Source organism: Eupeodes corollae, chromosome 1, assembly GCF_945859685.1.
Source record: "Eupeodes corollae chromosome 1, idEupCoro1.1, whole genome shotgun sequence".
In the NCBI taxonomy this organism is placed as follows: domain Eukaryota; kingdom Metazoa; phylum Arthropoda; class Insecta; order Diptera; family Syrphidae; genus Eupeodes; species Eupeodes corollae.
The window spans coordinates 204,885,972-204,909,025 of record NC_079147.1 but is presented as its reverse complement, the minus strand read 5'-3'; the positions used below and the strand labels follow the sequence as shown (position 1 = coordinate 204,909,025).

Below are 23,054 nucleotides of genomic sequence, written 5' to 3'. Positions count from 1 at the left end.
AACATATGCCTAAATGTGTATACAAATTCTAAAAAATACTCTTGGGTCTAGAGAAGTTGCATAAATGGACTCCTAAGTCCTTACAATATATGATGTGTATTGTGCAGGCATTGTAAAATTGTTTGTTTTTTCAGTTTTGTTGTGAATTTTTTGAAGGAAAAGTATCCAGCACATTCTTATTTTGTGGGTACATTTTTTCTACATTTTCGGTCTATTTTCTCCCAAATTAAATGTACTGTTTTCTTTTATGAAAGAAGTTTACTTATGTTATATTATTCCATTAAAATAGCTCTTGTTCTTCCAGGAAATCACATTCGTTTACGCTCGAGCTGTATATACATTCTTTTTTGAGTCTCACACTGTAAAGTGTGAAAAATTCTTAACCTTGGTCTGTTTTTGTATCTCATTTTGATTTCTAAACCTTATGAAGTTATGAGCAATGTGAATTTGGATCTTCCTTTAAAACCTTTCCTATTTTTTTTAAAGCTGTCACATATAACTTGGGTATAACTTAAAGGTTGTAAGAAAAGAAACAAAGTCACTTTAATTTAACAAACTTTTTTTCTGAACTTCGATGAGATTAGGGCGATGAAAAATCATTTTCAAATCTTAAGTAATTTTCAAAGTTCCCTTTTTGACATAAAAATCATCCCTGTTTACTCATAATGTACATTTGTTGGTGAAATTTTGTATTTTCAAGTTTTTCAAAAATGTTGGTACCCGAGCTAACACTTTTCCTAAATCTTAAAGTGTGCCCAAGCAGGGGACTGCACTGTACAGTCCATTATAAAAAGTAGTTTAAAGAATGTACAGTGAGTGGAAAAGAATTTACAAAAAAGTAGGGTTTAATTATTAATTCTAAACAGAAAACATCAGTTTGAATGTCTTAACGGTATTTCCTCGCCTTAATAAGTATTTTAAACCTGTTCTATTAAGTCCCACACTTAACTGACTCAAATCAAAAGTATGTACTTAGGTATACTCGAACTGTAGTAATAAAAGTCTTTTTCTTTCTTCAACATTTCCTAAAATAGAATAAGAAATTATATTATAAATGGAAGTTAAAACCTAAACACCCTTTAAAACAAGTCTACCGGCACTTTGGCAAAATAGTGGAAAAGAAGCACAACTCCATACATATTCACAGTTTTTTTTCGTAGTCAGTTTGCTTGCTTTCGTTCACCGTTCAACAACGACTTAAATACTCTACAGCTACTCCTCTTGTCTTATCAATTTATTTTTGTCTTGTTACCGAATAAATACCGAGTAAGAGTCTAATATTCACTTAATTTTTCCTTCTAGAATATACTAAATTTTCATTTAATTTATTTTATATGTAACCTACCTACTTTATACATTAAAGTAATACCTAAATTATGTCGTACCACAAGCCAGAAAGTAAAACAATTCAAGAATTGAAGGATATTGCTCATCGCCTTCGTATTCATTCAATTTCAGCAACTGAGGCTTCCAAGTCCGGGTAAGTTTTTTTTTTTATTTGGTTGTATTAATACAAAAAGAAAACCTTTTCTACTCCCCTTGAGTTGCGAGTTGCGACCTATGACTTTATCTTGCATTGCAATTTATATTTTTAACTTTGTGGGAATAAAGTGAATGGCGTTATTTTATTTAAAGTAAAACACGTGGTATTATATTTGTAATCATGTTGACCGCGAAATTTGTAATATTCCATGAGAAAACTATTTTAATATGCAATTGGAACATGGTGCTGTGTTGTAATTAGCAAACAATCTAATTTATAGATTAGAAAACCAACAATGACCTCTTTGACCTTGATGGGTGATATATTTTTTAATTGTCAACTGCTGAAAGGTGTCTAATCGGCATTAGATTGAATTATCGCAATGTTCTAATTAAAAGAAATTAAAACAAGACAACAAGATAAAAAGTAGACAAATCGTGAGAAGTTAGGTTTCTTTTCTTTCTCCATAATAATTATCGTTGAGAGGCAATGTTATAGGTATTGGTAAAACAATCTGTTGCACTTGGACTTGAACCAATTTGCCGGTTTGTAATAATTTGTAGGTGCCTTATTGTCACCTTTTGGCATATATTTCACGTGGGAAGGTGTTCATAAGTTCGTGTTATCATTTTAGCTAGGAATAAGCTAGCGTACTGCTTATCTAGCTAATGAAAATCAATTTTTTTCTTTAATCGAGTCTTCCTAGGTAGAGACAAAAATGAATCGTCATCGACCTTATTGTGGCATGATTTTTATTTACTTCATTATCATTTTTTTCATTTACTAGAAATCTACAGCTGAGCTCTGCACTGAGAGCCAAGTGCTTTTTTTTATTAGGTATATTGTTGTATGGATTTTCTGCTTTGCCATGAATACGTCATTGAGTATCATCTACCTATATACTGCAGCTCGGCTCGCTTACATTAGAAATTAAAAAATTAGTTAAGTCATACATATTTGTATTCCATTAGAAAGTGGGGGGAATTACGTGTAGAGAAGACCGGTTGTTTCGCGATAGTCTAGGCTCTGGGGAGTTAGATACATTATACAATTTACAATATATCTGAAAATATTTAGCTATAACATTATAGACATGGAGTAGGGGTTAATACAGATGTTGTTTTTTTAACGTAAATATTTTTAGTTCTTTTTAGTACCTACCTTGCATGATGAAATTAGAAAATCTTTCCGAAAATTATTGCTATCTACTAGGTACTCAAGTGTTTTTAAGATGGATGTATAGGTTCAGGCGATAGGTATAAAGAACTTGAAGGTAAAGCAAGTTTCAATTATGTGATTGGTCAGCTGCTTAAAAATTGCCCTTCAAACAAGGCAACTTTAACTAACAGTCAAAAAAAAATCTCCCTTACTATTAGCAGCGTTCAATCTCAGACCTACCAATTTGTTAAAGAGCAGCTGATCCAAAACAGCTATGGTGTCAAAAAAAGAAAAGGAAAGGAATCAAAGTTATCTAAAAATTGCTTGAGACTTATAAAAGAAAAACCGCCCTCAATAATTAATTAAAATTATCCATTGAAAACTTCATTTTAAAATAAATTTGGACTTCGAAATCGAAACGTTTTTGTGAACAGCTGAAAGTTGTTTTTTTTATTTTTGCAATACTGTTTCAATTTAAATATCCAACTCGTTCAATAACGTATCTAAAAATCCAGCTATGTAAGATACCCTATCCAACACGAGATTAAACGTAGCCATTAAGTTAAATCAATGTATGTCAAAATGACAGCTAATCATTTGTTTTCCTTCAAATGCGAGCTGAACTTTATAATTCTCTGATTTATATATTCACTGCACCATTTTATTTAAAGTTCCTTGAAAAGGGATAAGGTCTTTTTTGATACAATTCGAAACACAACTTCTGTTGGACTGTCACCTGTGGAAGACTTTTTTTTTTAATAATCTGCTTTTATAATTCCTGCAATTGAAAAAAAGTCAAGTAAAGTTCTAAGTTTGAAATTAATGACACCTCAAAAATTAACTAGTTGTCTTGGTCTTTTTTTGCATCAAAAAATGAAAATGAAGACCGTGATGTCCAAACCTGCCCAATGTTGATGTGATTCTTAAAAAACGAAGGAGCTCGAATGTAGGCAAACGATTTTGGATTTTTCTAAACTGTATAAAGACACATTATATGGTCGCGTGTTAAGTACCTATTGTTAACTATTCACAAATGGGTCTTAAATTCAATTGCTTTTAATTGTTGGTATTATTCTCATTTTTTTATATTAGTTAAGAGACAAATATTATTCAATCTAATTTTAAAATGATAAAGTTTTGCAAACATAAGTAGTACAGTAGTACGTTAGGTATATCTGTTTATGTACATAAGATTACCTAAAAAAGTATAAACACTTGTCATATAAATGAAAATAGTAATGTACTTAGATGGAGGTACATATATTTTTTCGTTTGTTTACATAAATATTTTTAAATTAAAGTGAATAACAATCACTTTAATAAATAATGTCATTGTAGAGGGGAATTTGATAGTGTTTTTTTTATAAAATTAATAGAAATGTAGTTTTCCAGCCTCATGTACTCTTCTAACTGCATAATGTATGCTTTGAACCGCATATCTACCTAAATTAAGGTATACAAGTTCAAGAGTCTCATTGGAATTTCATTAGAAGCCTTTTAGATAGATGCCTGCATTCATTCAATTACTTTTTCCTAAAAATAGACACAAAGTGTGCCACACTACGTACCCGATCGTTTGTCATCTCACGCCCACTTATTTCGCCTGTCCTAAGTTCAGTTAATCTATTTTGTTTGTGAATAATTTGTCTGGGGACACCCAGACCATGTTGGCAATTGCTGCCCGTCAGACTGTTAGCGATAGAAAAACGTGAATCACTGTCAATGCCAAAAGTTTTTTGCCTTTCACTTAAAAAATTGTTTTTATTTTTGTTCTATACATTTTATTTTTAGACATCCAACATCATGTGCGTCCATAGCCGAAATTATGTCGGTTTTGTTTTTCAATACTATGCGTCTTAATTTGAAAGAACCGCGTGATCCGTCTAGTGATCGTTTCATTTTATCCAAGGGTCATGCTGCTCCAATTTTGTACGCTGCTTGGGCAGAGGCAGGCCTCTTTCCAATTTCAGAATTGCAAAAACTACGTAAGATTGATAGTGATCTTGAGGGTCATCCAACGCCACGTTTGAATTTCATCGATGTTGGTACTGGCTCCTTGGGACAGGGTGTAGCTGTTGCTGCTGGTATGTCTTATGTCGGAAAGAACCTTGACAAGGCTGATTATAGGTTTGTTCATTTAACATCGTTTTAAATAATTCAATTTAATTGAATATTGTTTGGTTTTTTCTTAATTTTTTAAGGACTTACGTTCTTGTCGGTGATGGTGAATCCGCTGAAGGCTCCATCTGGGAATCTCTGCACTTTGCTGGACACTACAAATTAGATAATTTATGTGTTATTTTTGATGTTAACCGTTTGGGACAGTCGGAACCAACTTCATTGCAACATCAAATGGAAGTTTACCGAAAACGATTGGATGCCTTTGGATTCAACGCATTGGTTGTTGATGGACACGATGTGGAGGAATTGTGCAAGGCTTTCGCAGAGGCAGCAAGCACTAAGAACAAGCCCACCGCCATTATTGCCAAGACTTTCAAGGGAAAATTCTTCCCCAATATTGAAGATCTGGACAATTGGCATGGAAAGCCTTTGGGAGCTAAAGCAGCTGAGACCATCAAACATTTACAGGGTTTGATTGTGACTGAACAACGCACTTTGAGGCCGCAATCACCAGTCAAGGCTAAGCCAGCTCCTCAGGTAAACATTAAAAATGTTCAACTCTCATCCCCACCCGCTTACAAACTTGGTGAACAAGTTGCCACTCGTTTGGCCTACGGTACTGCCTTGGCAAAGATCGGTGCCAATAATGACCGCGTTATTGCACTTGACGGAGACACAAAGAACTCGACCTTCTCTGACAAATTGAAGCATGCATTCCCAGAGCGATACATTGAGTGTTTTATTGCTGAACAGAATTTAGTGGGTGTGGCTATAGGCGCTGCCTGTCGTGACCGCACCATCGCCTTCGCCTCCACCTTTGCTACTTTCTTCACTCGAGCCTTCGATCAAATCCGAATGGGAGCTATTTCTCAGACGAATGTCAATTTTGTCGGATCTCATTGTGGTGTGAGTATCGGTGAAGATGGACCCAGTCAGATGGGCTTGGAAGATATTGCTATGTTCCGTACTGTTCCTGGAAGCACAATCTTCTACCCATCGGATGCCGTGAGTTGTGAGAGGGCCGTTGAATTGGCTGCAAACACAAAAGGAATTTGCTTCATACGCACATCCCGACCAAACACAGCCATCATTTATCCAAACGAAGAACCATTTGTCATTGGCAAAGGTAAGATCGTCAAAAAATCAGGTCAAGATCACGTCTTACTGATTGGCGCAGGAATCACTTTGTACGAGTGCTTGAAGGCAGCCGCTCTGTTGGAAAAGAGTGGCGTACATGCACGAGTTATGGATCCATTCACCATCAAGCCAATTGATGCTGCAATGATTCTGGAAAATGGACGTGCGTGTGGCGGTCGTATTGTTGTTGTTGAAGACCATTACAGGGAGGGTGGTCTTGGTGAAGCTGTAAGCGGAGTTGTTGCCGAACATCGTGACTTTGTGGTCAAGCATTTGTACGTTCCAGCCGTGCCCAGGTCAGGACCATCTGATGTTCTAATCGATATGTTTGGCATCTCAGCTAACAAAGTCGTCGCTGCCGTTACAGAAGTTTTAAAATTGTAAACACTAAGAATGTATCAAAAATACCACCCCACATATATAATATTGGGTAAACAACTTTATTCCGTTTGTTGAAAGTTTTATTTCAATAATTTAAATTTTTTGTATGGTACTTAGTTTTCGTTACGCATCATGTTTCCGCAATTTTTCTAAAAGTAATGCATTCCTATAAAGAAGCAATGTGTTATATTGAAATAATTAAATTATTTTCGAAAATAAATGCATTTACAACAAAGTTTCATATCGTTTCATTGTATTATACCTACTATGAGAAAAAGGATACTTACAATCAGCAACGAAGAAAACATTTAATTTCAACCATTTTTTGCTTAGTTTGATCTGGATTAAAGAATGCAAATGATTTCTACTGTCATCTAATGCATTAAAACAAAGATTTCATCAACAATGGTTTCACAAGTCTACAAGAAAATGTAGAACAAATAAAATTGCTTTCTCAGTGAAACTTTCCTCAATAAGGGTTTTTATAAAAAAAAAACTTTCGAAAAATCAAATAAAAACACTTGAAATTAATTTTTAATTAATTATATATTATAATATACTTTTGTTTTAATCATAGTACCAATCTAAAAATAACAAAGCGAAGGACATAACTAACAGAAAGAATAACGACCAGACTCGAAGGCCTGCATTGCGTTGAATTGCTTGCTTTATTTGCTCATTGGCATCCTTAACGTTTTCTGTCGCTCCTATAACTGCATTAGCTATCCTCTCGATATTGTGTTTTTGTAGAGATACCTATGAAACAAACAAAATAGGATTTAGCTTGAGAGTTTTGTAATGATCACGATAAAACGCTTACCTTCTCTGTGAATATATCCTGCAGCTGGGCAATATCAACCACATTTTTTTCAATCAACTCTACTTCTTCCGATAGTCCCTGGAGCTCGTGGAACAGCTGAACATTTTCCTCTTCGAACATTTGAATGTCTTCGGGACTGAGTTCTTTAGTTTCCTCATCAACTAATTGCTGAGATTTCTGGATGTCTTCATCGAGAGCTACTTTTGCTTCGGTTGTTTCTAGTTTTTGTCTAATTCGACTCAATTGGCTACTTGTTGGATTGCCGTCAAAATAATCATCATTGCCATCTTCATCATAATCCTCACTCTCTGAATCTAAACCTCGATGGGATTGGGAAGACCGATCTTGTCCATTGGATAACGAATGGTGTCTTTCATGGTCACTACCATTGGGAATATATTCTTCACTCGAGTCAGAGGAAAGTTTGCCCGTCAAAGGTTTCTTCACAATCTCTCCACCAGGTCGAACTGGAATTTTCTTCTTATCCGAAGCCAACTTGAGAAGACGATAACTATCTAGCTCATGTTGGACCCTGTATTTCTTTTGTTCCAGAAAAATGTCATACACATTCTTCAGATACTCGGTCAACATATCGAGAACAACCTCGATGTGTTGTTGATGTTGTCGTTTTCGTTTGATCTTCTTCCAATCGCTGCGCAATTGAGCCAGATGTACAGTATAGAAGTTAACAAACTTTTCCGATTCTCGGTCGATTAGATCTCTCTGTCCGTCGGTCATCTGGGCGGAGGATTTTAGGTGCATTCCTATCTTCATGTAAGCCGAACGATTTTCCAGCAAAACATTCCTCAAGGTGGTGATTTTGTTGCAAGCATCCTTGGCCTGTTTTGCGAATTCATCTCTGGGACGAGTTTGGAGGATACGATTTTTATCTGGAACAGGATGTGTGTCGTCTTTGATGGCTTTTAAGCAAGCCTTGAAGATGTGCGTTTTATCCATTCTATATTAATATGATCACATTTGGAATTGGTGTGTTTTTTTTAAATTAAATTATGTTTTCTTATTTGCAAGAGTTTTCGAATAAATAAAATGTAAATTGAGAAAAATTTAAAATGTATATTCCACATCCACGTCTGTTGACAGCGGTTTCGTTTTTTTTGACGTTTCAATTTGACACATCATGTTTTTTGGGTTTTAGTTTTTAAGGAGTGATGGGAATGATTTATCTCTCGGAATAGGGTGAATGGAAATTGGTTTGGTAAATTCTGACTAACACTTTTTTAATTAATCATTCATATTAATAACTCATCAAAATTATTTTCAACAATCTTATTTTAGGTAACTGTTTCTTACTAATATTTTATTATTTTTTATTTGTGGGTGACAAGATATATTTTTACATTTAACACTAAAAAGATTTTGCAAAAATATTAAAATTATTAACAACAATTCAATTAGTTCATATTAATTATTTGTTTATAAATTGATTATGTAAGTGTTAGTGCATAACACAAGAAACGAGTATATTTAGTTATTTTTGTATATTAACACAATACAATACACATCAGTTCGCTGAACATCACGACAGGATCATTAATTTTAAAATAAATTTGACAATTGAACTCACGGAAGACTGGAAAATAACCGATTTGTTAAAAAAGAACAAAGTGGTGGTAAATATTGATAATCACACATTCTTAATCATCTATTAAAATGAATTCGTGATTAATCAAATTAAAGAAGGACCTTATACACAGATTAAGGCACGAGTACGATAACTTTGGCGCCGAGATATAATAACGGTTTTTGGTAGAGGGGCTTAATACAAGCATTTTTTACTATGGGAGGGGGGGGTCTATCTCCCCCCGTTTAGGCGGTAGGGGCAATTTAAAAAAACATGTACTTTAAATGGAAAAAAAAATAATTAAAAAATAACGGTAATACTTACAATTAAGTATTATACCTTTTTTTAAAGCCAACACTTGTGTCTAGTAGCTTGTTTTTAAATCAAGTCAAAACTATGCATAGTTTGCGAAAAACACTGTTTTAAACTCAAAATTTGGTAAAAAAAAAAGTTAAAAATATGGTTTAGAGTGTAATATTTCGAAACTTTTAGATTATCTACAATTCTTTTTTTTAGAATACATTGCCCTTATTTATTTTTTAACGAAAACTGAAAACTAGATGTTTCTATGTCTTTTAGTTTTTGAGAAAATTGAAAATTACCAAAACAAAATATTTCAATTAAATTACTTTTTTTATATCCAGTTTATTTAGATGCATATGAAATTTTGCATGCACTCACCGAACCTTTCACCCTCTCCACCTTGCACCCAACCTAACTCGCACCCACCCCAAATCCTATAGTGAGCCCAAGCAGGGGGGGGGACCCTTACGGATCCCACTGTTGCATACAACCAAACTTGCACCTACCATTGTTACTATCAAAATAAGATTTTTGAAGCAAAAAAAAAGAATTAAATTAAAATAGTAGTTGTGGTTATTTTCAATTTTCTCAAAAACTAAAAGACATAAAATCATCTAGTTTTCAGTTTTCGATCAAAAATAAATAAGGGCAATGTATTCTAAAAAAAAAAATTGTAGATAATCTAAAAGTTTTGAAATATTACACTCTAAACCATATTTTTAACTTTTTTTTGGCACGAGTACGATAACTTTGGCGCCGAGATATAATAACGGTTTTTGATAGAGGGGCTTAATACAAGCATTTTTTACTATGGGAGGGGGGGGTCTATCTCCCCCCGTTTAGGCGGTAGGGGCAATTTAAAAAAACATGTACTTTAAATGGAAAAAAAATAATTAAAAAATAACGGTAATACTTACAATTAAGTATTATACCTTTTTTTAAAGCCAACACTTGTGTCTAGTAGCTTGTTTTTAAATCAAGTCAAAACTATGCATAGTTTGCGAAAAACACTGTTTTAAACTCAAAATTTGGTAAAAAAAAAGTTAAAAATATGGTTTAGAGTGTAATATTTCAAAACTTTTAGATTATCTACAATTTTTTTTTTTAGAATACATTGCCCTTATTTATTTTTGATCGAAAACTGAAAACTAGATGATTTTATGTCTTTTAGTTTTTGAGAAAATTGAAAATAACCACAACTACTATTTTAATTTAATTCTTTTTTTTTGCTTCAAAAATCTTATTTTGATAGTAACAATGGTAGGTGCAAGTTTGGTTGTATGCAACAGTGGGATCCGTAAGGGTCCCCCCCCCTGCTTGGGCTCACTATAGGATTTGGGGTGGGTGCGAGTTAGGGTGGGTGCAAGGTGGAGAGGGTGAAAGGTTCGGTGAGTGCATGCAAAATTTCATATGCATCTAAATAAACTGGATATAAAAAAAGTAATTTAATTGAAATATTTTGTTTTGGTAATTTTCAATTTTCTCAAAAACTAAAAGACATAGAAACATCTAGTTTTCAGTTTTCGTTAAAAAATAAATAAGGGCAATGTATTCTAAAAAAAAGAATTGTAGATAATCTAAAAGTTTCGAAATATTACACTCTAAACCATATTTTTAACTTTTTTTTTGACCAAATTTTGAGTTTAAAACAGTGTTTTTCGCAAACTATGCATAGTTTTGACTTGATTTAAAAACAAGCTACTAGACACAAGTGTTGGCTTTAAAAAAAGGTATAATACTTAATTTTAAGTATTACCGTTATTTTTTAATTATTTTTTTTCCATTTAAAGTACATGTTTTTTTAAATTGCCCCTACCGCCTAAACGGGGGGAGATAGACCCCCCCCCTCCCATAGTAAAAAATGCTTGTATTAAGCCCCTCTACCAAAAACCGTTATTATATCTCGGCGCCAAAGTTATCGTACTCTCCCCCAGATTAAAAATATATGCAATAATGGAAGCATAGGATGTCTGTTTCTCGCTCCAACTACTAAGAAATTCAACTTAGTCGCCTGAAATTCGAGGGTTTCTGTGCTGCAAAAAGCTCTTATAAAAATCAAAACGGTTACTTACCACATTTTATTATTTCTATTTAAAACGAACAAAATCATTGATCGTATCTTAAGATGACGATATTCCTAAATGAAGATGATGATAAATAATAACATCTGGGATAGGTTGATAACATAATGCTTTTAATCTGAAAATCATGAAATTTGTCAGAGCTCTTACAAGTTAACTGAAACAAATTGTTTTTATCTCTTACCAGATATAAACGGTTTTTTTTCTGAAACCCTAAAAAATATCTCAGGGTTGTCTAACAGCTTCTTTGTTGCTCTTTTAATTGATTAATTAATTTGTGTTTTGCCTCAACTATTTCTTAAGGTGTAGTAAAGTAAAAAATAAGGTTAAATATAAATACCGACGTGTCGCATTCTGTAAACCTTACAAAAACTAAATATTTTCTCAAAACAAAAAAAAACGTATGGTAATGAAATCTGGAATAAGTATTATCAAATTTGTATCTCTATGATGGAGTTTCTCAACGAAACTAAATCAAAAAGGGATTTTCACATTAACCAAAATCCTTATAGACCAAACAAACCCCTCGCCTTAGTCCAATCAGCCAAATAGCCGTTCAAAGGCTTTTTAATTTTATTTCAAACCAACAGAAAAAAAATCTGTAAAACAAAAAACGATAAAGGCAATAATTTAGCCTGCAAATATCTTAAGAAGCTTATTAATAGCTATCCTGAAATTCACGGACAAAAATATACATTTGTTCGCATTACCATTTCTAGGATAATTCTGATTTGTGGTGTGAACACACAAAAGACGATTGAAGTTACGATCTATACTATCAGTACAGCTAGTGCTTAATACATGCAGAGGACAATTTTTAACTTACAGTTGAATTTTAAATTTAAGGCGATTTCAGATAGTTAGGCACCCTTGTGTGGGGGAAAGCTATGGAATAGCCTGTACTCAGCATTATGACATACATTAGTAGATGCAATATTAAACTCATTTCTTAGAATGTTTAAATCTCCAATCAAAAAGAGCAAATTAAACACGCCTTTTTATTTAACTCACAAATATTGCTGAATCAGAATGAGCGTTTTTCGAAAAACTTGAATTTCTCTATTGCAGAAGATCAGAATTTGTTGTATGCAATGATTTGTTCAAATGGATATAAATTATTTAATTTGTTTTAATTTTCACCCTGCTGCGCATATAAATCCGATTTTGATTTGTTTTATATAAAATCACAATACAAAACTATGAATCTGAAAAGTCAGTGCAAACAGAGCACAATGTTCCACTTCTTTATGTTTCTGCTGTCAAACAAATATGACAGACTTTCAAAGCTGTCAAAATACAACAAATACAAAAACAAATCCAACAAAAATAACACCGTAAACAAATTATAATAAATTATTACATTTTCCATTTAATTTATTTAAAAACGCAATTTAACTTCAACTTAAATCAACTCGTAATTAGTCCAAGTCCTAATTATAATCAAGCCAAGTCCAAGGACTAAATTTAACCGACAAACAGCTGTTGGTAAATTTTTGTTTACCAAAAATATAAAATTTATTAAAATATATATGTTTGCAGGTCATAGGTATGTATGGTAATTAAAAATATTAAACCAAAAATCATGACGTAGATTATCAATTAAAACGGAATAACTTGTCTAGTTGTTTTGATTTTGATATGGTTAAAAAAGTGTGGTTACGCAAGTTCTTAAGTCAAAGTCATCAAGCAGAGCAGAGTGCAGACTACTAATCTTTATAGTTCACCCCACCAGTAAATCGCATTTATAGCTATTTGCTTGATATAATTGTAAAACAGCATCACCGCGCGCCGTGGGTTAATTTTTCTAGATATTTTATATTATTTCATTTGCTTCCAGATGCTCATACGCATAGCAACTGAGAAAATTCTGTTTACTCACAAGACTCTCAGGATATCTCTTCAAGCTGTTTGCAAATTTAGCACATCCAACACTTTAAAAAGTAATCGTATGGACAGATTCGCACTTCCAAAACGATTCCAAGGAAGTACAACAAGTGTTTGGTGTGTATTTTGAAAATGATCATTTATTCTACTTTTTGTTTCATGTTTTTGTTTTGTAAACAAATTTTAAGGAATGAATATGTTCCTCTCGCATTAAAGTACAAACCCCTTAACTTAGGACAAGGTTTTCCGGACTTTGCTGCCCCCGAATACGTGACAGACGCTTTGAGTAAAATTGCCGCAAGTGAAAATCCACTAATGAATCAATATACTCGAGGATTTGTGAGTTAATTTGGTTGAATTTCAAGCATAAAAAATAACATATCACAATCTAGGGCCATCCACGGCTCGTTCAAGCTTTGTCGAAGCTTTATTCTAAGCTAGTTGGACGTGATATCGATGGAAACACTGAGGTAATGATTACTTGCGGCGCTTATGAAGCTCTCTTCTGTGCCATTCTGAGTAATGTCGACGCTGGCGACGAGGTCATCATAATCGAACCCTTTTTCGATTGCTACGAACCCATGGTGCGAGCGGCCGATGGGGTTCCTCGATTCATTCCGCTAAAACCTGTAAGTCTCTTCATTGAAGACAAGTTTTATTGAAATTACACAAATTTCACCCTCAGACTAAAAGCGATGGTGTGATAACATCTGCCGATTGGGTTTTGGATGAAAAAGAGTTGGAGAAACTTTTTAACGAAAAAACCAAAGCCATCATCATAAATACCCCACACAATCCTATCGGAAAGGTTTTCAATCGTGAGGAATTGGAAAAAATTGCCGAACTGTGTAAGAAATGGAATGTGCTTTGCATTTCTGACGAAGTCTACGAATGGCTAGTCTTTGATAAGGCCGAACACATCCGCATGTGTACGCTTCCAGGCATGTGGGAACGAACTGTGACTATAGGTTCAGCTGGGAAGACTTTTTCAGTTACCGGGTGGAAGATTGGCTGGGCATATGGACCTTCAAATTTGATAAACAATCTTCAAATGGTGCATCAGAACTGCGTATTCACTTGTGCCACTCCTCTGCAGGAGGCTGTTGCTCAAGGTTTTGAATTGGAAATGACTCGTTTAGATTCGCCTGAGTGTTATTTCAATTATTTGCCAAAAGACTTGAAAAAGAAGCGCGATTATATGGCAAAGTTTCTGGAAGAAGCTGGCATGAAGGCTACTATTCCCGATGGAGGATACTTTATGCTGGCCGATTGGTCCAGTTTAGGTAGGGTTCATGGGTGATCTAATTTGTATGGCAAAATTATATTGTTTTCTTTCTCCTTGCCACAGAGAACAAAGTTGATATGGCTTCAGAAACTGACAAATACCGAGACTACCGATTCACCAAATGGATGACCAAGAATATGGGTCTGCAGGGAATACCTCCAAGTGCGTTTTATAGTGAGAAAAACAAACCGCTGGCGGAAAATTATGTTCGTTATTGTTTTATGAAGAAGGATGAAAATTTGGAAAAAGCCGAAGAAGTTTTCAAGAAATGGAAGTGAATGTTAAGCTTCTTGTTTTCTATTTCTTTTTTCACTTGAACTTATATAACCAACTTTTATAATGATATTGGAAATATAAAGTAACACATGAACTTTGGGTTGTCCTTAAGTTGTTTCCAAAGAATTTTATCATTGGGGTTCATTTCTTCGAACGTTTTTAATTAATAAAAACCGGATGTAGGTGTTTTAGAACTTAATTCTTTTTGATTTTCGAGTTTTTATAAAATGTGTGTTGGATTCAATAAGTGGAAGTTTGTGAAAATAGTTTTTTAAATTGATCTTATTGGAATTTTTTAAAAGTCTGGATAAGACAGAGAAGCAGATTGATATTTGTAAATATTGAAAATACGATTTCATGTTGTTTGATACTTTAAATTATTAATACTTTGCTTTAAAGTAAATTTTCTTAAACTACGTTTGTAAAAATTAAATAAAATATTATTATATCAGTCCTCTTATTATTTCTAAAGGAAATATCGTTTCGTAAGATACTATCAAAATTAGTAAATGAACCAAACTTCATGTTAAAGCTTTTGATGTTCTGTGAACAATGGAAATCGAAATCTCAAACGTTTCTTAGTATACTAAAGTCATCCCTTATGTTTTCGTTTCTTTCGATATCAAATATTTTATTTCTTAATAATTGAAACAATGCAAAACTATTTATTTTATACTTTTAATAAATCAGGAGATTGAATCCAAGATAAAAACGTCAATTGTTTTGAAAATATCAATTTGTCAATATCATCTGTTTCTGTGGAGTGGCGTTTTAGAAACGCAATGCCGATTCTTAAACGCCTTAAAAGCGTTCATGAAAAGTACCTATTGTAATAAAGGTGGTTATTCCGAGTGTTGACGGAAAAATAGTATTAGCCCAAAAACAATAAACCAACATAACCTCATTCGATGAACAATCAACCCTACACATTACATAACCAAATTTCTTTTTTATCGATTAATCCAAAAACACTGAAGAAATTAAAGAAAGAAAATGCATGTTTTGTATTTAAACCATCATAGTATTTATTTATTGTTAGGTATACACAAGTTTATTTAGAAGAAAAAAAATAATAGCTAAATTACATATCATAGACTGACTTCAAAGCCAATTGAGGCTTATCGAATCCCAACTCTTCGGGGGTGTTGACACCGAGTTCGGTCAATGTTGGCCTGATTTCGCTCAACAAATAAGGATAGATTTCGGCAGTCTTGTCACCGCACTTTTCCTTGCACCCTTCAACCCAACGAGCAGCCAAGGCGTAATCGTTGACGCGACGGCAAGCCTTCAATCCAGCAATGATGATCTTTGGGTCTGGAACTAAATCCATACCAAGCAAATCATTCATTCCCTTGCGGATTTCCCAGCCATCGATATCGGGACGGTTGAAGTAGTCTTCGTAACGTTTGTCGAATTGTTCGTCGGTCTCAGAGGAATCGTGAGACATACGAACGGCTCCGATGGCAGACATTCGGGAGGCAGTGAAGCCCATTGAGCTGCGGAGAACTCCGGAAAACTTGGTAGCAGCTGATCGCAACATCCTGAAAGTTGATATTTTAGTTTAGTTTCGGTTAAATAATGTTTTTTTGGTTTTATATTTGATGAGTTTTTATGAATTCAATTGGAAAAGAAGTTAAGTAATACCTTGATGGTTGAAAAATTCTTTTGCACAAATTTGCTAGAGAAGACTTCAAAATACAGAACCCTGAAAAATGTGAAAAAATTGACGTTTGGAAAGGTGGGAAGGGATGTGTTCAACGCAAATTTAATTGAAATGCTAAAGAGCGCACAGATCGTTTAGTGGAATTCCATTTTGGCTAAGCAATGATAAGGCTATGATAGCACCGGTATCAGTAGCATTGACAAGATATGAACTTGATTGATTATAATTCTCACACTCTTAAGCTATGCTTGTTCTTTTTCAGTTTGGCGTAAGATGCCTTTTCTTGTTCTTTGCTAATTTCGCATTTCAGTCATAGCCAGCAATTGATATACTAGATATGGATTTCTAGTAGCCAACTTCGCGTTTTAGTCATATATTCCTTACTTACTAGCCTTTCTGTAGGTTCAGCAGAAATTTGACACACAAATTTGAACTTAATTGTTTTAATTTGTTTGTTTTGTAAAATTTATTATAATAGTTTTCCTTAGTTTCTTTGAAAAAAATGCTGTTTTAAGAAAAGAAACAACAGATGGCGTTTAAAAATCAATTATAATTTTTTCTATATATGAACTAAGTCAATGTGATGATATAAGTATGATTTTGAAATAAGTAGCATGTCAATGGATGTTACATGTAAATTAATGCAGAGATTTGCTGCAATGCTGTTGAGTGTATTCGATGACTATCGATACATTCTGTATTTTTTGGAAAAGCCATAATACAGTAAAGCTAAATATGCATATGAATAACAAATACAATTGAAGATAGAATTAAATTCTCCTGTGGATAGAGATGAAAAGTCATCGAGTACCAAAAGCAATTTTTGGGGTTTTAATTTTTAGATGTGCGAACATTTCACATTCACACTCGATGGTTGTGATTGGAGAGTAGTGTACAGCATACGATGTTCAAATGGTAGACATGTGCATTCAAGAGGATACAGGCGTCCACAGGTTTTTTCTCAAAACCCTACTCTGTCTATCAACTCCTACTCTCACCCCTCGGTGAACATTGAGTGCCTAGTCCCTCAACTGAAGATTAGGTTCCAACCCAGTGGAAAGACATGGGGCAGCAAACGAGAGAGGGTAGGAGAGGTGTTTCCACTAAGGCACCTTTCCTTATCCAGACGGCTGTGGAGGAATTCCCGAGATGGAATCAACGGTGGCGTCTACAGTTCCAGTAAGGTTGAACTACTTAGTGAACACCATATAGGTCTTCTACGCCTTATTCGGAGCCCAGGCCTGTAAGGAGCGGTTTTAACCGGCTCCCCGTCCTTGGAGTTATACTAGGGATCTAGCCCTCCAGGTTGGGTGTTGTGCTATCGGGGTGAATTCCTGGCCACGTAAAAACATCAAAGTGTCGCTTTATCATCCCGGTCCGGCACCTTGGGTCGGTTCGATAGAAAAGTTTTTCGTGTGATCTACGGTCCCGTATGCATGGAAGGTTACTAAGCCAGAAGGGTAAAAGTCCAAAGACTAAGATGGCTGCGTCACGTAGAGCCCATGGAAACCAATGTTCCGACCCGAAAAGTGATCGAATCCACACCCACAGGACAGCGCAGTAGAGGAAAACCGCGAATCAGGTGGCACGCACAAGTGGAAAGTGACCTCAACTAGCTTGGACCGCGAAAGGGGAGACATCTAGCTAGGAAGCGAGCTAGATAGAGAAGTTTGTTGGGTGAGGCCCTAGTTCATACAGAACTATAGCGCCACTTTAAGTATGTATTTTATAAATTTAAAAATGATTGTGGTCTGAACTTTTACAATTTTGTTTGAAGTTATTTTGATAAATGTTCATTGTATGGACTTTGAAATATAAAAAGCTGACTGTCCGGGAAAAAAAACTAGCATATTGAATTCAAAACATTTGTTTTATATATTTTCAATAACATGGGAACTAACACATATCATACTTCAGAAATGGCAGCTCTATACTAATCACATGTCTAGCAACTTTCAAACATAGGCGTCGCTTTAATCGTTTAAAAGCCATCGTCAATCCATATAACCAACATCACTCGCTATTCGCTAGTTTTATTTCTTCCCTGCTGCCGATGAGTTTTTCACATTTGTAATTTTGCGGGTGTGATTTTTCCGAGATATCGCCTTTAATTTGTCTCAAATAAATTAAATTACTCAGCGCAATAACCAAAAAAAGGATAAAATAACAATGGCACCAGTGTAAGTTAATAATTCTATCCAAAGTTTCATTTAAAATTAAAATCCAACGAACGAAAAAGCAGAAAAAATGTTTTCTGCGGCAGTGTAATTTTTATACGCGTGCTTTCTTCCCCCGGCGTCCATCTTTTAAAAAAAGTTTTAACAATTTTGTATTCTTCTCTTTCTCTCCAATGGAAACAAATGTAATATAATTTTTCTTTTTTTATATCGAAAATGAAATGAAAATGATTATCAAATTGCAATCAATAATTATTGTAAAATGTAGAAAAGAAAAATTATAAGCAGTCATTCAATTGTTGTAATGCGCCTCCAAACATTTACTGGCACTTGTCATTTTCTTTGAGGGGCAAAGAAAATAATTAAAATTCGTTCCCGATGATTCGGGACTTTCGACTTTTTTCGCCGCAAAACGATGACGATAATTTTGAGGTTATGTTCCATTTACCAGAGGGGAGTTTTCTCGACTAATTTTCAGTTTTCACTTTTTTTCGCTATTAAATGCAGACTTCGAGGCAGAAGACAGAGAAGCGACGGAAGGACGGAATGTACTTTACGTACAAGTGCTTCCGTTTTGCCCTTTTGAGTCTGATGCATGTTTGCTAATGTATTGCTATTGCCAACCAGACGGGGCTGAGAAGAAAGACAGATGATCACTTAGGTTTTAATTGCTTGAACTGTGGCCCTGACGTCGACTTTGTCGTTAGTCACTATGGAACCGAGAAAAATAGTATATGGATGTTGTGCGATTGAGAAGAGACATTTGACAAATAAAAAGAAGTGTCATTGAACTTGTTGCCAGGTGCTTCCTAGTAACAAAGAAATGTTGCGACTTTCTAAGTTAAATCAATTAATTTAATAAATCAATCAAACGAATTTAGGACTTGTTTTTTACTAAACCTTATTAAGAAAAATCTTTTTTTTATTTTCGTTTTATATTGATTTGTTGAATCGTCTTGTTTTTTAGATAAAATATAAATTGTCTACAATTGAAGCAAATGCTTCAACAACAAAAAGTTTCCAATGGACTCCAATGGCTTATATTTTGTTTTTATTTAGTATGAATGATTTTTGGACGTTGGACGTTATTCCCACTTGGTGTACTCAGCCTGTGAAGTCATGCTGTAAATAAATGATTTGTTTTGCTAATCAAATTAACTTCAAATTTCCAATACAATTTTATTTTTAAAAGAATGCAAATTCCTGAGGCATTTTGCGAGCTTGTACAATGAATATTCTAACAATTTGAATAAGCTCCTCTTTATATACTCTACAGAGCAATTCAGTTTGTCGTGAACTGCAATTTGATAACTTGAATTTAATGAATACACACATTTATAAATATATTTGTTGAATTCCTCTCAAATTTACAATTTTTCATATGCTCAGGGTTCTGGGAGCTTAAAATAATACTTGACAATGTCAGAAACACAAAGAAGATTTCATTTTTGAAATAAATTACTAAGGCTATATTGTTCAATAAGACATTTTTTCGAACAATACAATTTTCGGTAAAAGGAAATGAAAAAATTACAATAGAGATCCTTAAGCCCATTATTCCAGTCGCTATTCTCTACCTGTTGTAAGAAAACTAAATGTGTGGTAATTTTTCTAGTGTATCTCATCCTCCGGTTTCCTGGGCTCAAAGGAATGACCTTCTATTTGTTACTATCGATGTCGAATGTAAGGACATTGACTACAAGTGAGTACCACAATTCCTATATTATTTTTCATATTGAATCAATTTAAATTATGGCTTAAATTCTTTTTTTAAAATAGAGTAACAGAAAACTCGATGAAATTTAGCGGAAAAGATGCTCTGGATAGCAACAAGGAATACGACCTGCAGTTGAACTTCCTTAAAAATGTCGATCCCGAAAAAGTATCAAGTAAAAATATCGGTAGATGTTTGGAGTTTACTATTTATAAAGTGAGAATTCTTATCAAATGCCAAAAGCAATAAAAATGAAATAAAAACAATTATTTATCATTTTAATTTACAGAAAGAAAGTGGTCCTTATTGGTCATCGTTAACAAACGACAAAACCAAACTGCATTTCCTTAAAGCTAATTTCAACAAATGGAAAGATGAGTCTGATGATGAAGATCCAGAAAATGGTAAGTTTTTAATTTCTGTATTCTTCGTGTCTGCGTTAATGTTTTGTGCTTTTAAAATATTGTAACAAATCTTACTTAACTTTCTTTTAGCTCTTGAGGCTGAATGGCCAAATTACTTGCAACCATCATCCGATTTAAAGGACTTTGCCGACTTCGAAGATGACGATGACTCAGATGATAATATTCCAAGTTTATCGCAAAACGACGAAGACGACGAAGCGGATGAAAAGGCCAAGGAGGAAAAAACCGCCGATAAACCATTAGCAGCGGAGGAAAAGAAATAATTTAGGTCGAAATCTAAACTTAATCATTAACTTTTACATAATAATAATAATATGAGCGTTAAATAATAATAATTAATAAATAAAAAAGAATTTGCGCGCATGGGATTTATATGATAGCAAAACATATATTTTGCATGCAAAACAACAATAAAACATTTAAAAAGAAAAAGCGATCAACAAATACAAAACAAAGAAGATGAACTCTATTTACTCTCTTCACCCAAATTCTATTTTTATTATTTTTTATCATATTGTATTTTTGATTTCAATTTTACACAATTGTTTATAATTGAATGCATTTTTTAAGAAGGAAACAGAAAATCAACCAAAACAAAAGAATTGATTAGTTAAAACAAAAAAAAAATGAAAAAAACTACTCAAGTTATACACAAAACAAATAAAAACGAAAAACAATCCTAAAAACAAAATCAAATAAGGTTATTTTTTAAACACCTACAACAACAAAAAGAAATTAATTTTATCTGATCGAATAAAATATTAAAACACTGCTAGTTAGTGAAAGGCTCACTTCGTAAACAATATGTAAGAATAATATTCAAAGTCAAATCGGAAAATAATAATAATATAGTTTTTAAAAAAGCATAATTTCTCATTTTAAAGGATAAAAAGAAAGAAAACAATAAAAAAAGGGGGAAAACAAAGTTTTATAATATTTAAGAAAATATTAAAGATTGATTGTTTCTTTTTTAATTTTTATTTTTTGTTGTATTTGAACGATGGTTGTTGAAACTGTATGAATTTTGAAAGTTACGAAGTATGAATGATTTTAAATTAACTAGATTAAGTTCAATTGATTGATTTCGAACATATTCAGTTGGTGTGATTTGAGGAAACTGTTTAAAAACACATGAGGGAAATAAACCTTTACTTTTTTATATATAATGCAATTGATTCGTGAGAAGTTGCAGGGAACGGACTAAGCATTTAAAATGATTTTCAACACTCAAAATGCCTTCTCTATAAAATAGGTTTTTTCAATACATATTCAGAAACTAGACTTCGACACCAAAGTTTTTCCTAACCGATATTTGGAAACTGCCAGCTGTCATGTGCATAAACAAACAGCTAGGTTTCCAAAATCGAGTGAAATGAAATCGGAATCTAAACTGGGGTGGAATCGGCTAAGGTGATTGTTGATAAATGACATTCAAAATGATCGAATTTGATCTACATAAGGTGATAGTCAAATTGATACATAAAAAGCTATCACAAAAAAATGTGATAGTCGTTTTCAAACAAATTTGTTTATTTCGAGTAGAGCTACCAGACGCTAACACAAACGACTGGAAAATTTTCTTAGTTCACTTTGTTTCTTTAAAAACAACACATTCCTGTGACCGACAAAGCCTACGACATTCGAAAAAAGCAAGAAAATTAAGAATTGTATTCAAAATCAGCCAGTTTGAAACTTTTATTTAGATATTTTATTAGAATCAATCTAAAATTTCACAATAGCAACAACGAATTTTGACAATTTGAATCTGAAATTGTTCAATTGAATTGAGAATCTAAAATTGTTCAATCGAATTGAATTGAGTTGAATCATCTTACACAGACGGAATATAAATGATAGTCAATCACTATCAAAAAATTGATCGTCAACAATCACCTTAGCCGATTCCACCCCTGAAAATCGACCGATAGTTGACTATCATTTTCATTCCGTCTGTGTAAGATGATTCAACTCAATTCGATTGAATAATTTCAGATTCAAATTGTCAAAATTCGTTGTTGCCTTGCTCAAATTTTAAATTGATTCGTATAAAACATCTAAATAAAAAAATCAAATTGGCTGATTTTGAATAAAATTCTTACTTTTTTCGCTTTTTTCAAATGTCGTAAGCTTTGTCGGTCACAGGAATGTACTTTTTTTGTTAAGAACCAAAGTGAACTAAGAAAATTTTCTAGTCGTTGGTGTTCGCGTCTGGTAGCTCTATTCGGAATAAACATATTTGTTTAGGTACCAATTTGACTATCAACTTACGTAGATCAAATTCGATCATTTTGATTGTCATTTATCAACAATCACCTTAGCTGATTCCACCCCAGGGTTCTACTATTCGATCGATTTCAAAGCTAAATCACTTGAAGTGAAGTTAATCCAGTCGACATATCAATCAATAAATAATTCAGTGGATTGTCAATAAAACAAATATAAAATATTATCGGTTTTTACTTGCATCGTGTTGATGTACATACCAGATAGCTGTAGGTACGTATGCAGTTCTTTGCGATAAGAGGTTTCCTATGATATAGTCTAGAAAAAACTCTGGTGTCGAA

The 23,054-nt window shown here is 33.5% G+C and overlaps 5 protein-coding genes across 7 annotated transcripts; 3 read left to right on the top strand and 2 right to left on the bottom strand.

The window, feature by feature from the left end:
- Positions 1-1,110: 1,110 nt before the first annotated feature.
- LOC129954263 (transketolase-like protein 2) lies at positions 1,111-6,515 on the top strand. The gene is made up of 4 exons (XM_056068070.1): positions 1,111-1,266; positions 1,364-1,480; positions 4,433-4,768; positions 4,843-6,515. Exons 2-4 carry the CDS (start codon positions 1,377-1,379, stop codon positions 6,281-6,283), a joined length of 1,881 nt encoding a protein of 626 aa, XP_055924045.1. The 5' UTR covers positions 1,111-1,266; positions 1,364-1,376; the 3' UTR covers positions 6,284-6,515.
- Positions 6,516-6,807: 292 nt separating this feature from the next.
- On the bottom strand, positions 6,808-8,214 carry LOC129938686 (syntaxin-18). The gene is made up of 2 exons (XM_056046376.1): positions 7,101-8,214; positions 6,808-7,036 (listed from the first exon to the last, which is right to left on the bottom strand). Exons 1-2 carry the CDS (start codon positions 8,055-8,057, stop codon positions 6,848-6,850), a joined length of 1,146 nt encoding a protein of 381 aa, XP_055902351.1. The 5' UTR covers positions 8,058-8,214; the 3' UTR covers positions 6,808-6,847.
- Positions 8,215-12,374: 4,160 nt separating this feature from the next.
- On the top strand, positions 12,375-14,605 carry LOC129940741 (kynurenine aminotransferase). 3 transcript variants are annotated; one of them, XM_056049185.1, is made up of 6 exons: positions 12,375-12,612; positions 12,904-13,067; positions 13,139-13,289; positions 13,343-13,579; positions 13,636-14,233; positions 14,299-14,605. In XM_056049185.1, exons 2-6 carry the CDS (start codon positions 12,904-12,906, stop codon positions 14,511-14,513), a joined length of 1,365 nt encoding a protein of 454 aa, XP_055905160.1. In that variant the 5' UTR covers positions 12,375-12,612; the 3' UTR covers positions 14,514-14,605. The 3 variants fall into 3 exon arrangements, with proteins under 3 accessions (XP_055905160.1, XP_055905161.1, XP_055905159.1); XM_056049186.1 differs by lacking the exon at positions 12,375-12,612 and adding an exon at positions 12,660-12,797; XM_056049184.1 differs by lacking the exon at positions 12,375-12,612 and adding an exon at positions 12,666-12,833.
- Positions 14,606-15,511: 906 nt separating this feature from the next.
- On the bottom strand, positions 15,512-16,312 carry LOC129938989 (cytochrome c oxidase subunit 5A, mitochondrial). Its single transcript, XM_056046833.1, has 2 exons — positions 16,156-16,312; positions 15,512-16,052 (listed from the first exon to the last, which is right to left on the bottom strand). Exon 2 carries the CDS (start codon positions 16,049-16,051, stop codon positions 15,593-15,595), a length of 459 nt encoding a protein of 152 aa, XP_055902808.1. The 5' UTR covers position 16,052; positions 16,156-16,312; the 3' UTR covers positions 15,512-15,592.
- A 1,882-nt stretch (positions 16,313-18,194) lies between these two features.
- LOC129941937 (uncharacterized protein CG16817) lies at positions 18,195-21,464 on the top strand. Its single transcript, XM_056050718.1, has 5 exons — positions 18,195-18,354; positions 19,967-20,053; positions 20,131-20,281; positions 20,355-20,469; positions 20,560-21,464. The coding sequence occupies exons 1-5, from the start codon at positions 18,344-18,346 to the stop codon at positions 20,751-20,753; spliced, it is 558 nt and encodes a 185-aa protein (XP_055906693.1). The 5' UTR covers positions 18,195-18,343; the 3' UTR covers positions 20,754-21,464.
- Positions 21,465-23,054: the final 1,590 nt, after the last annotated feature.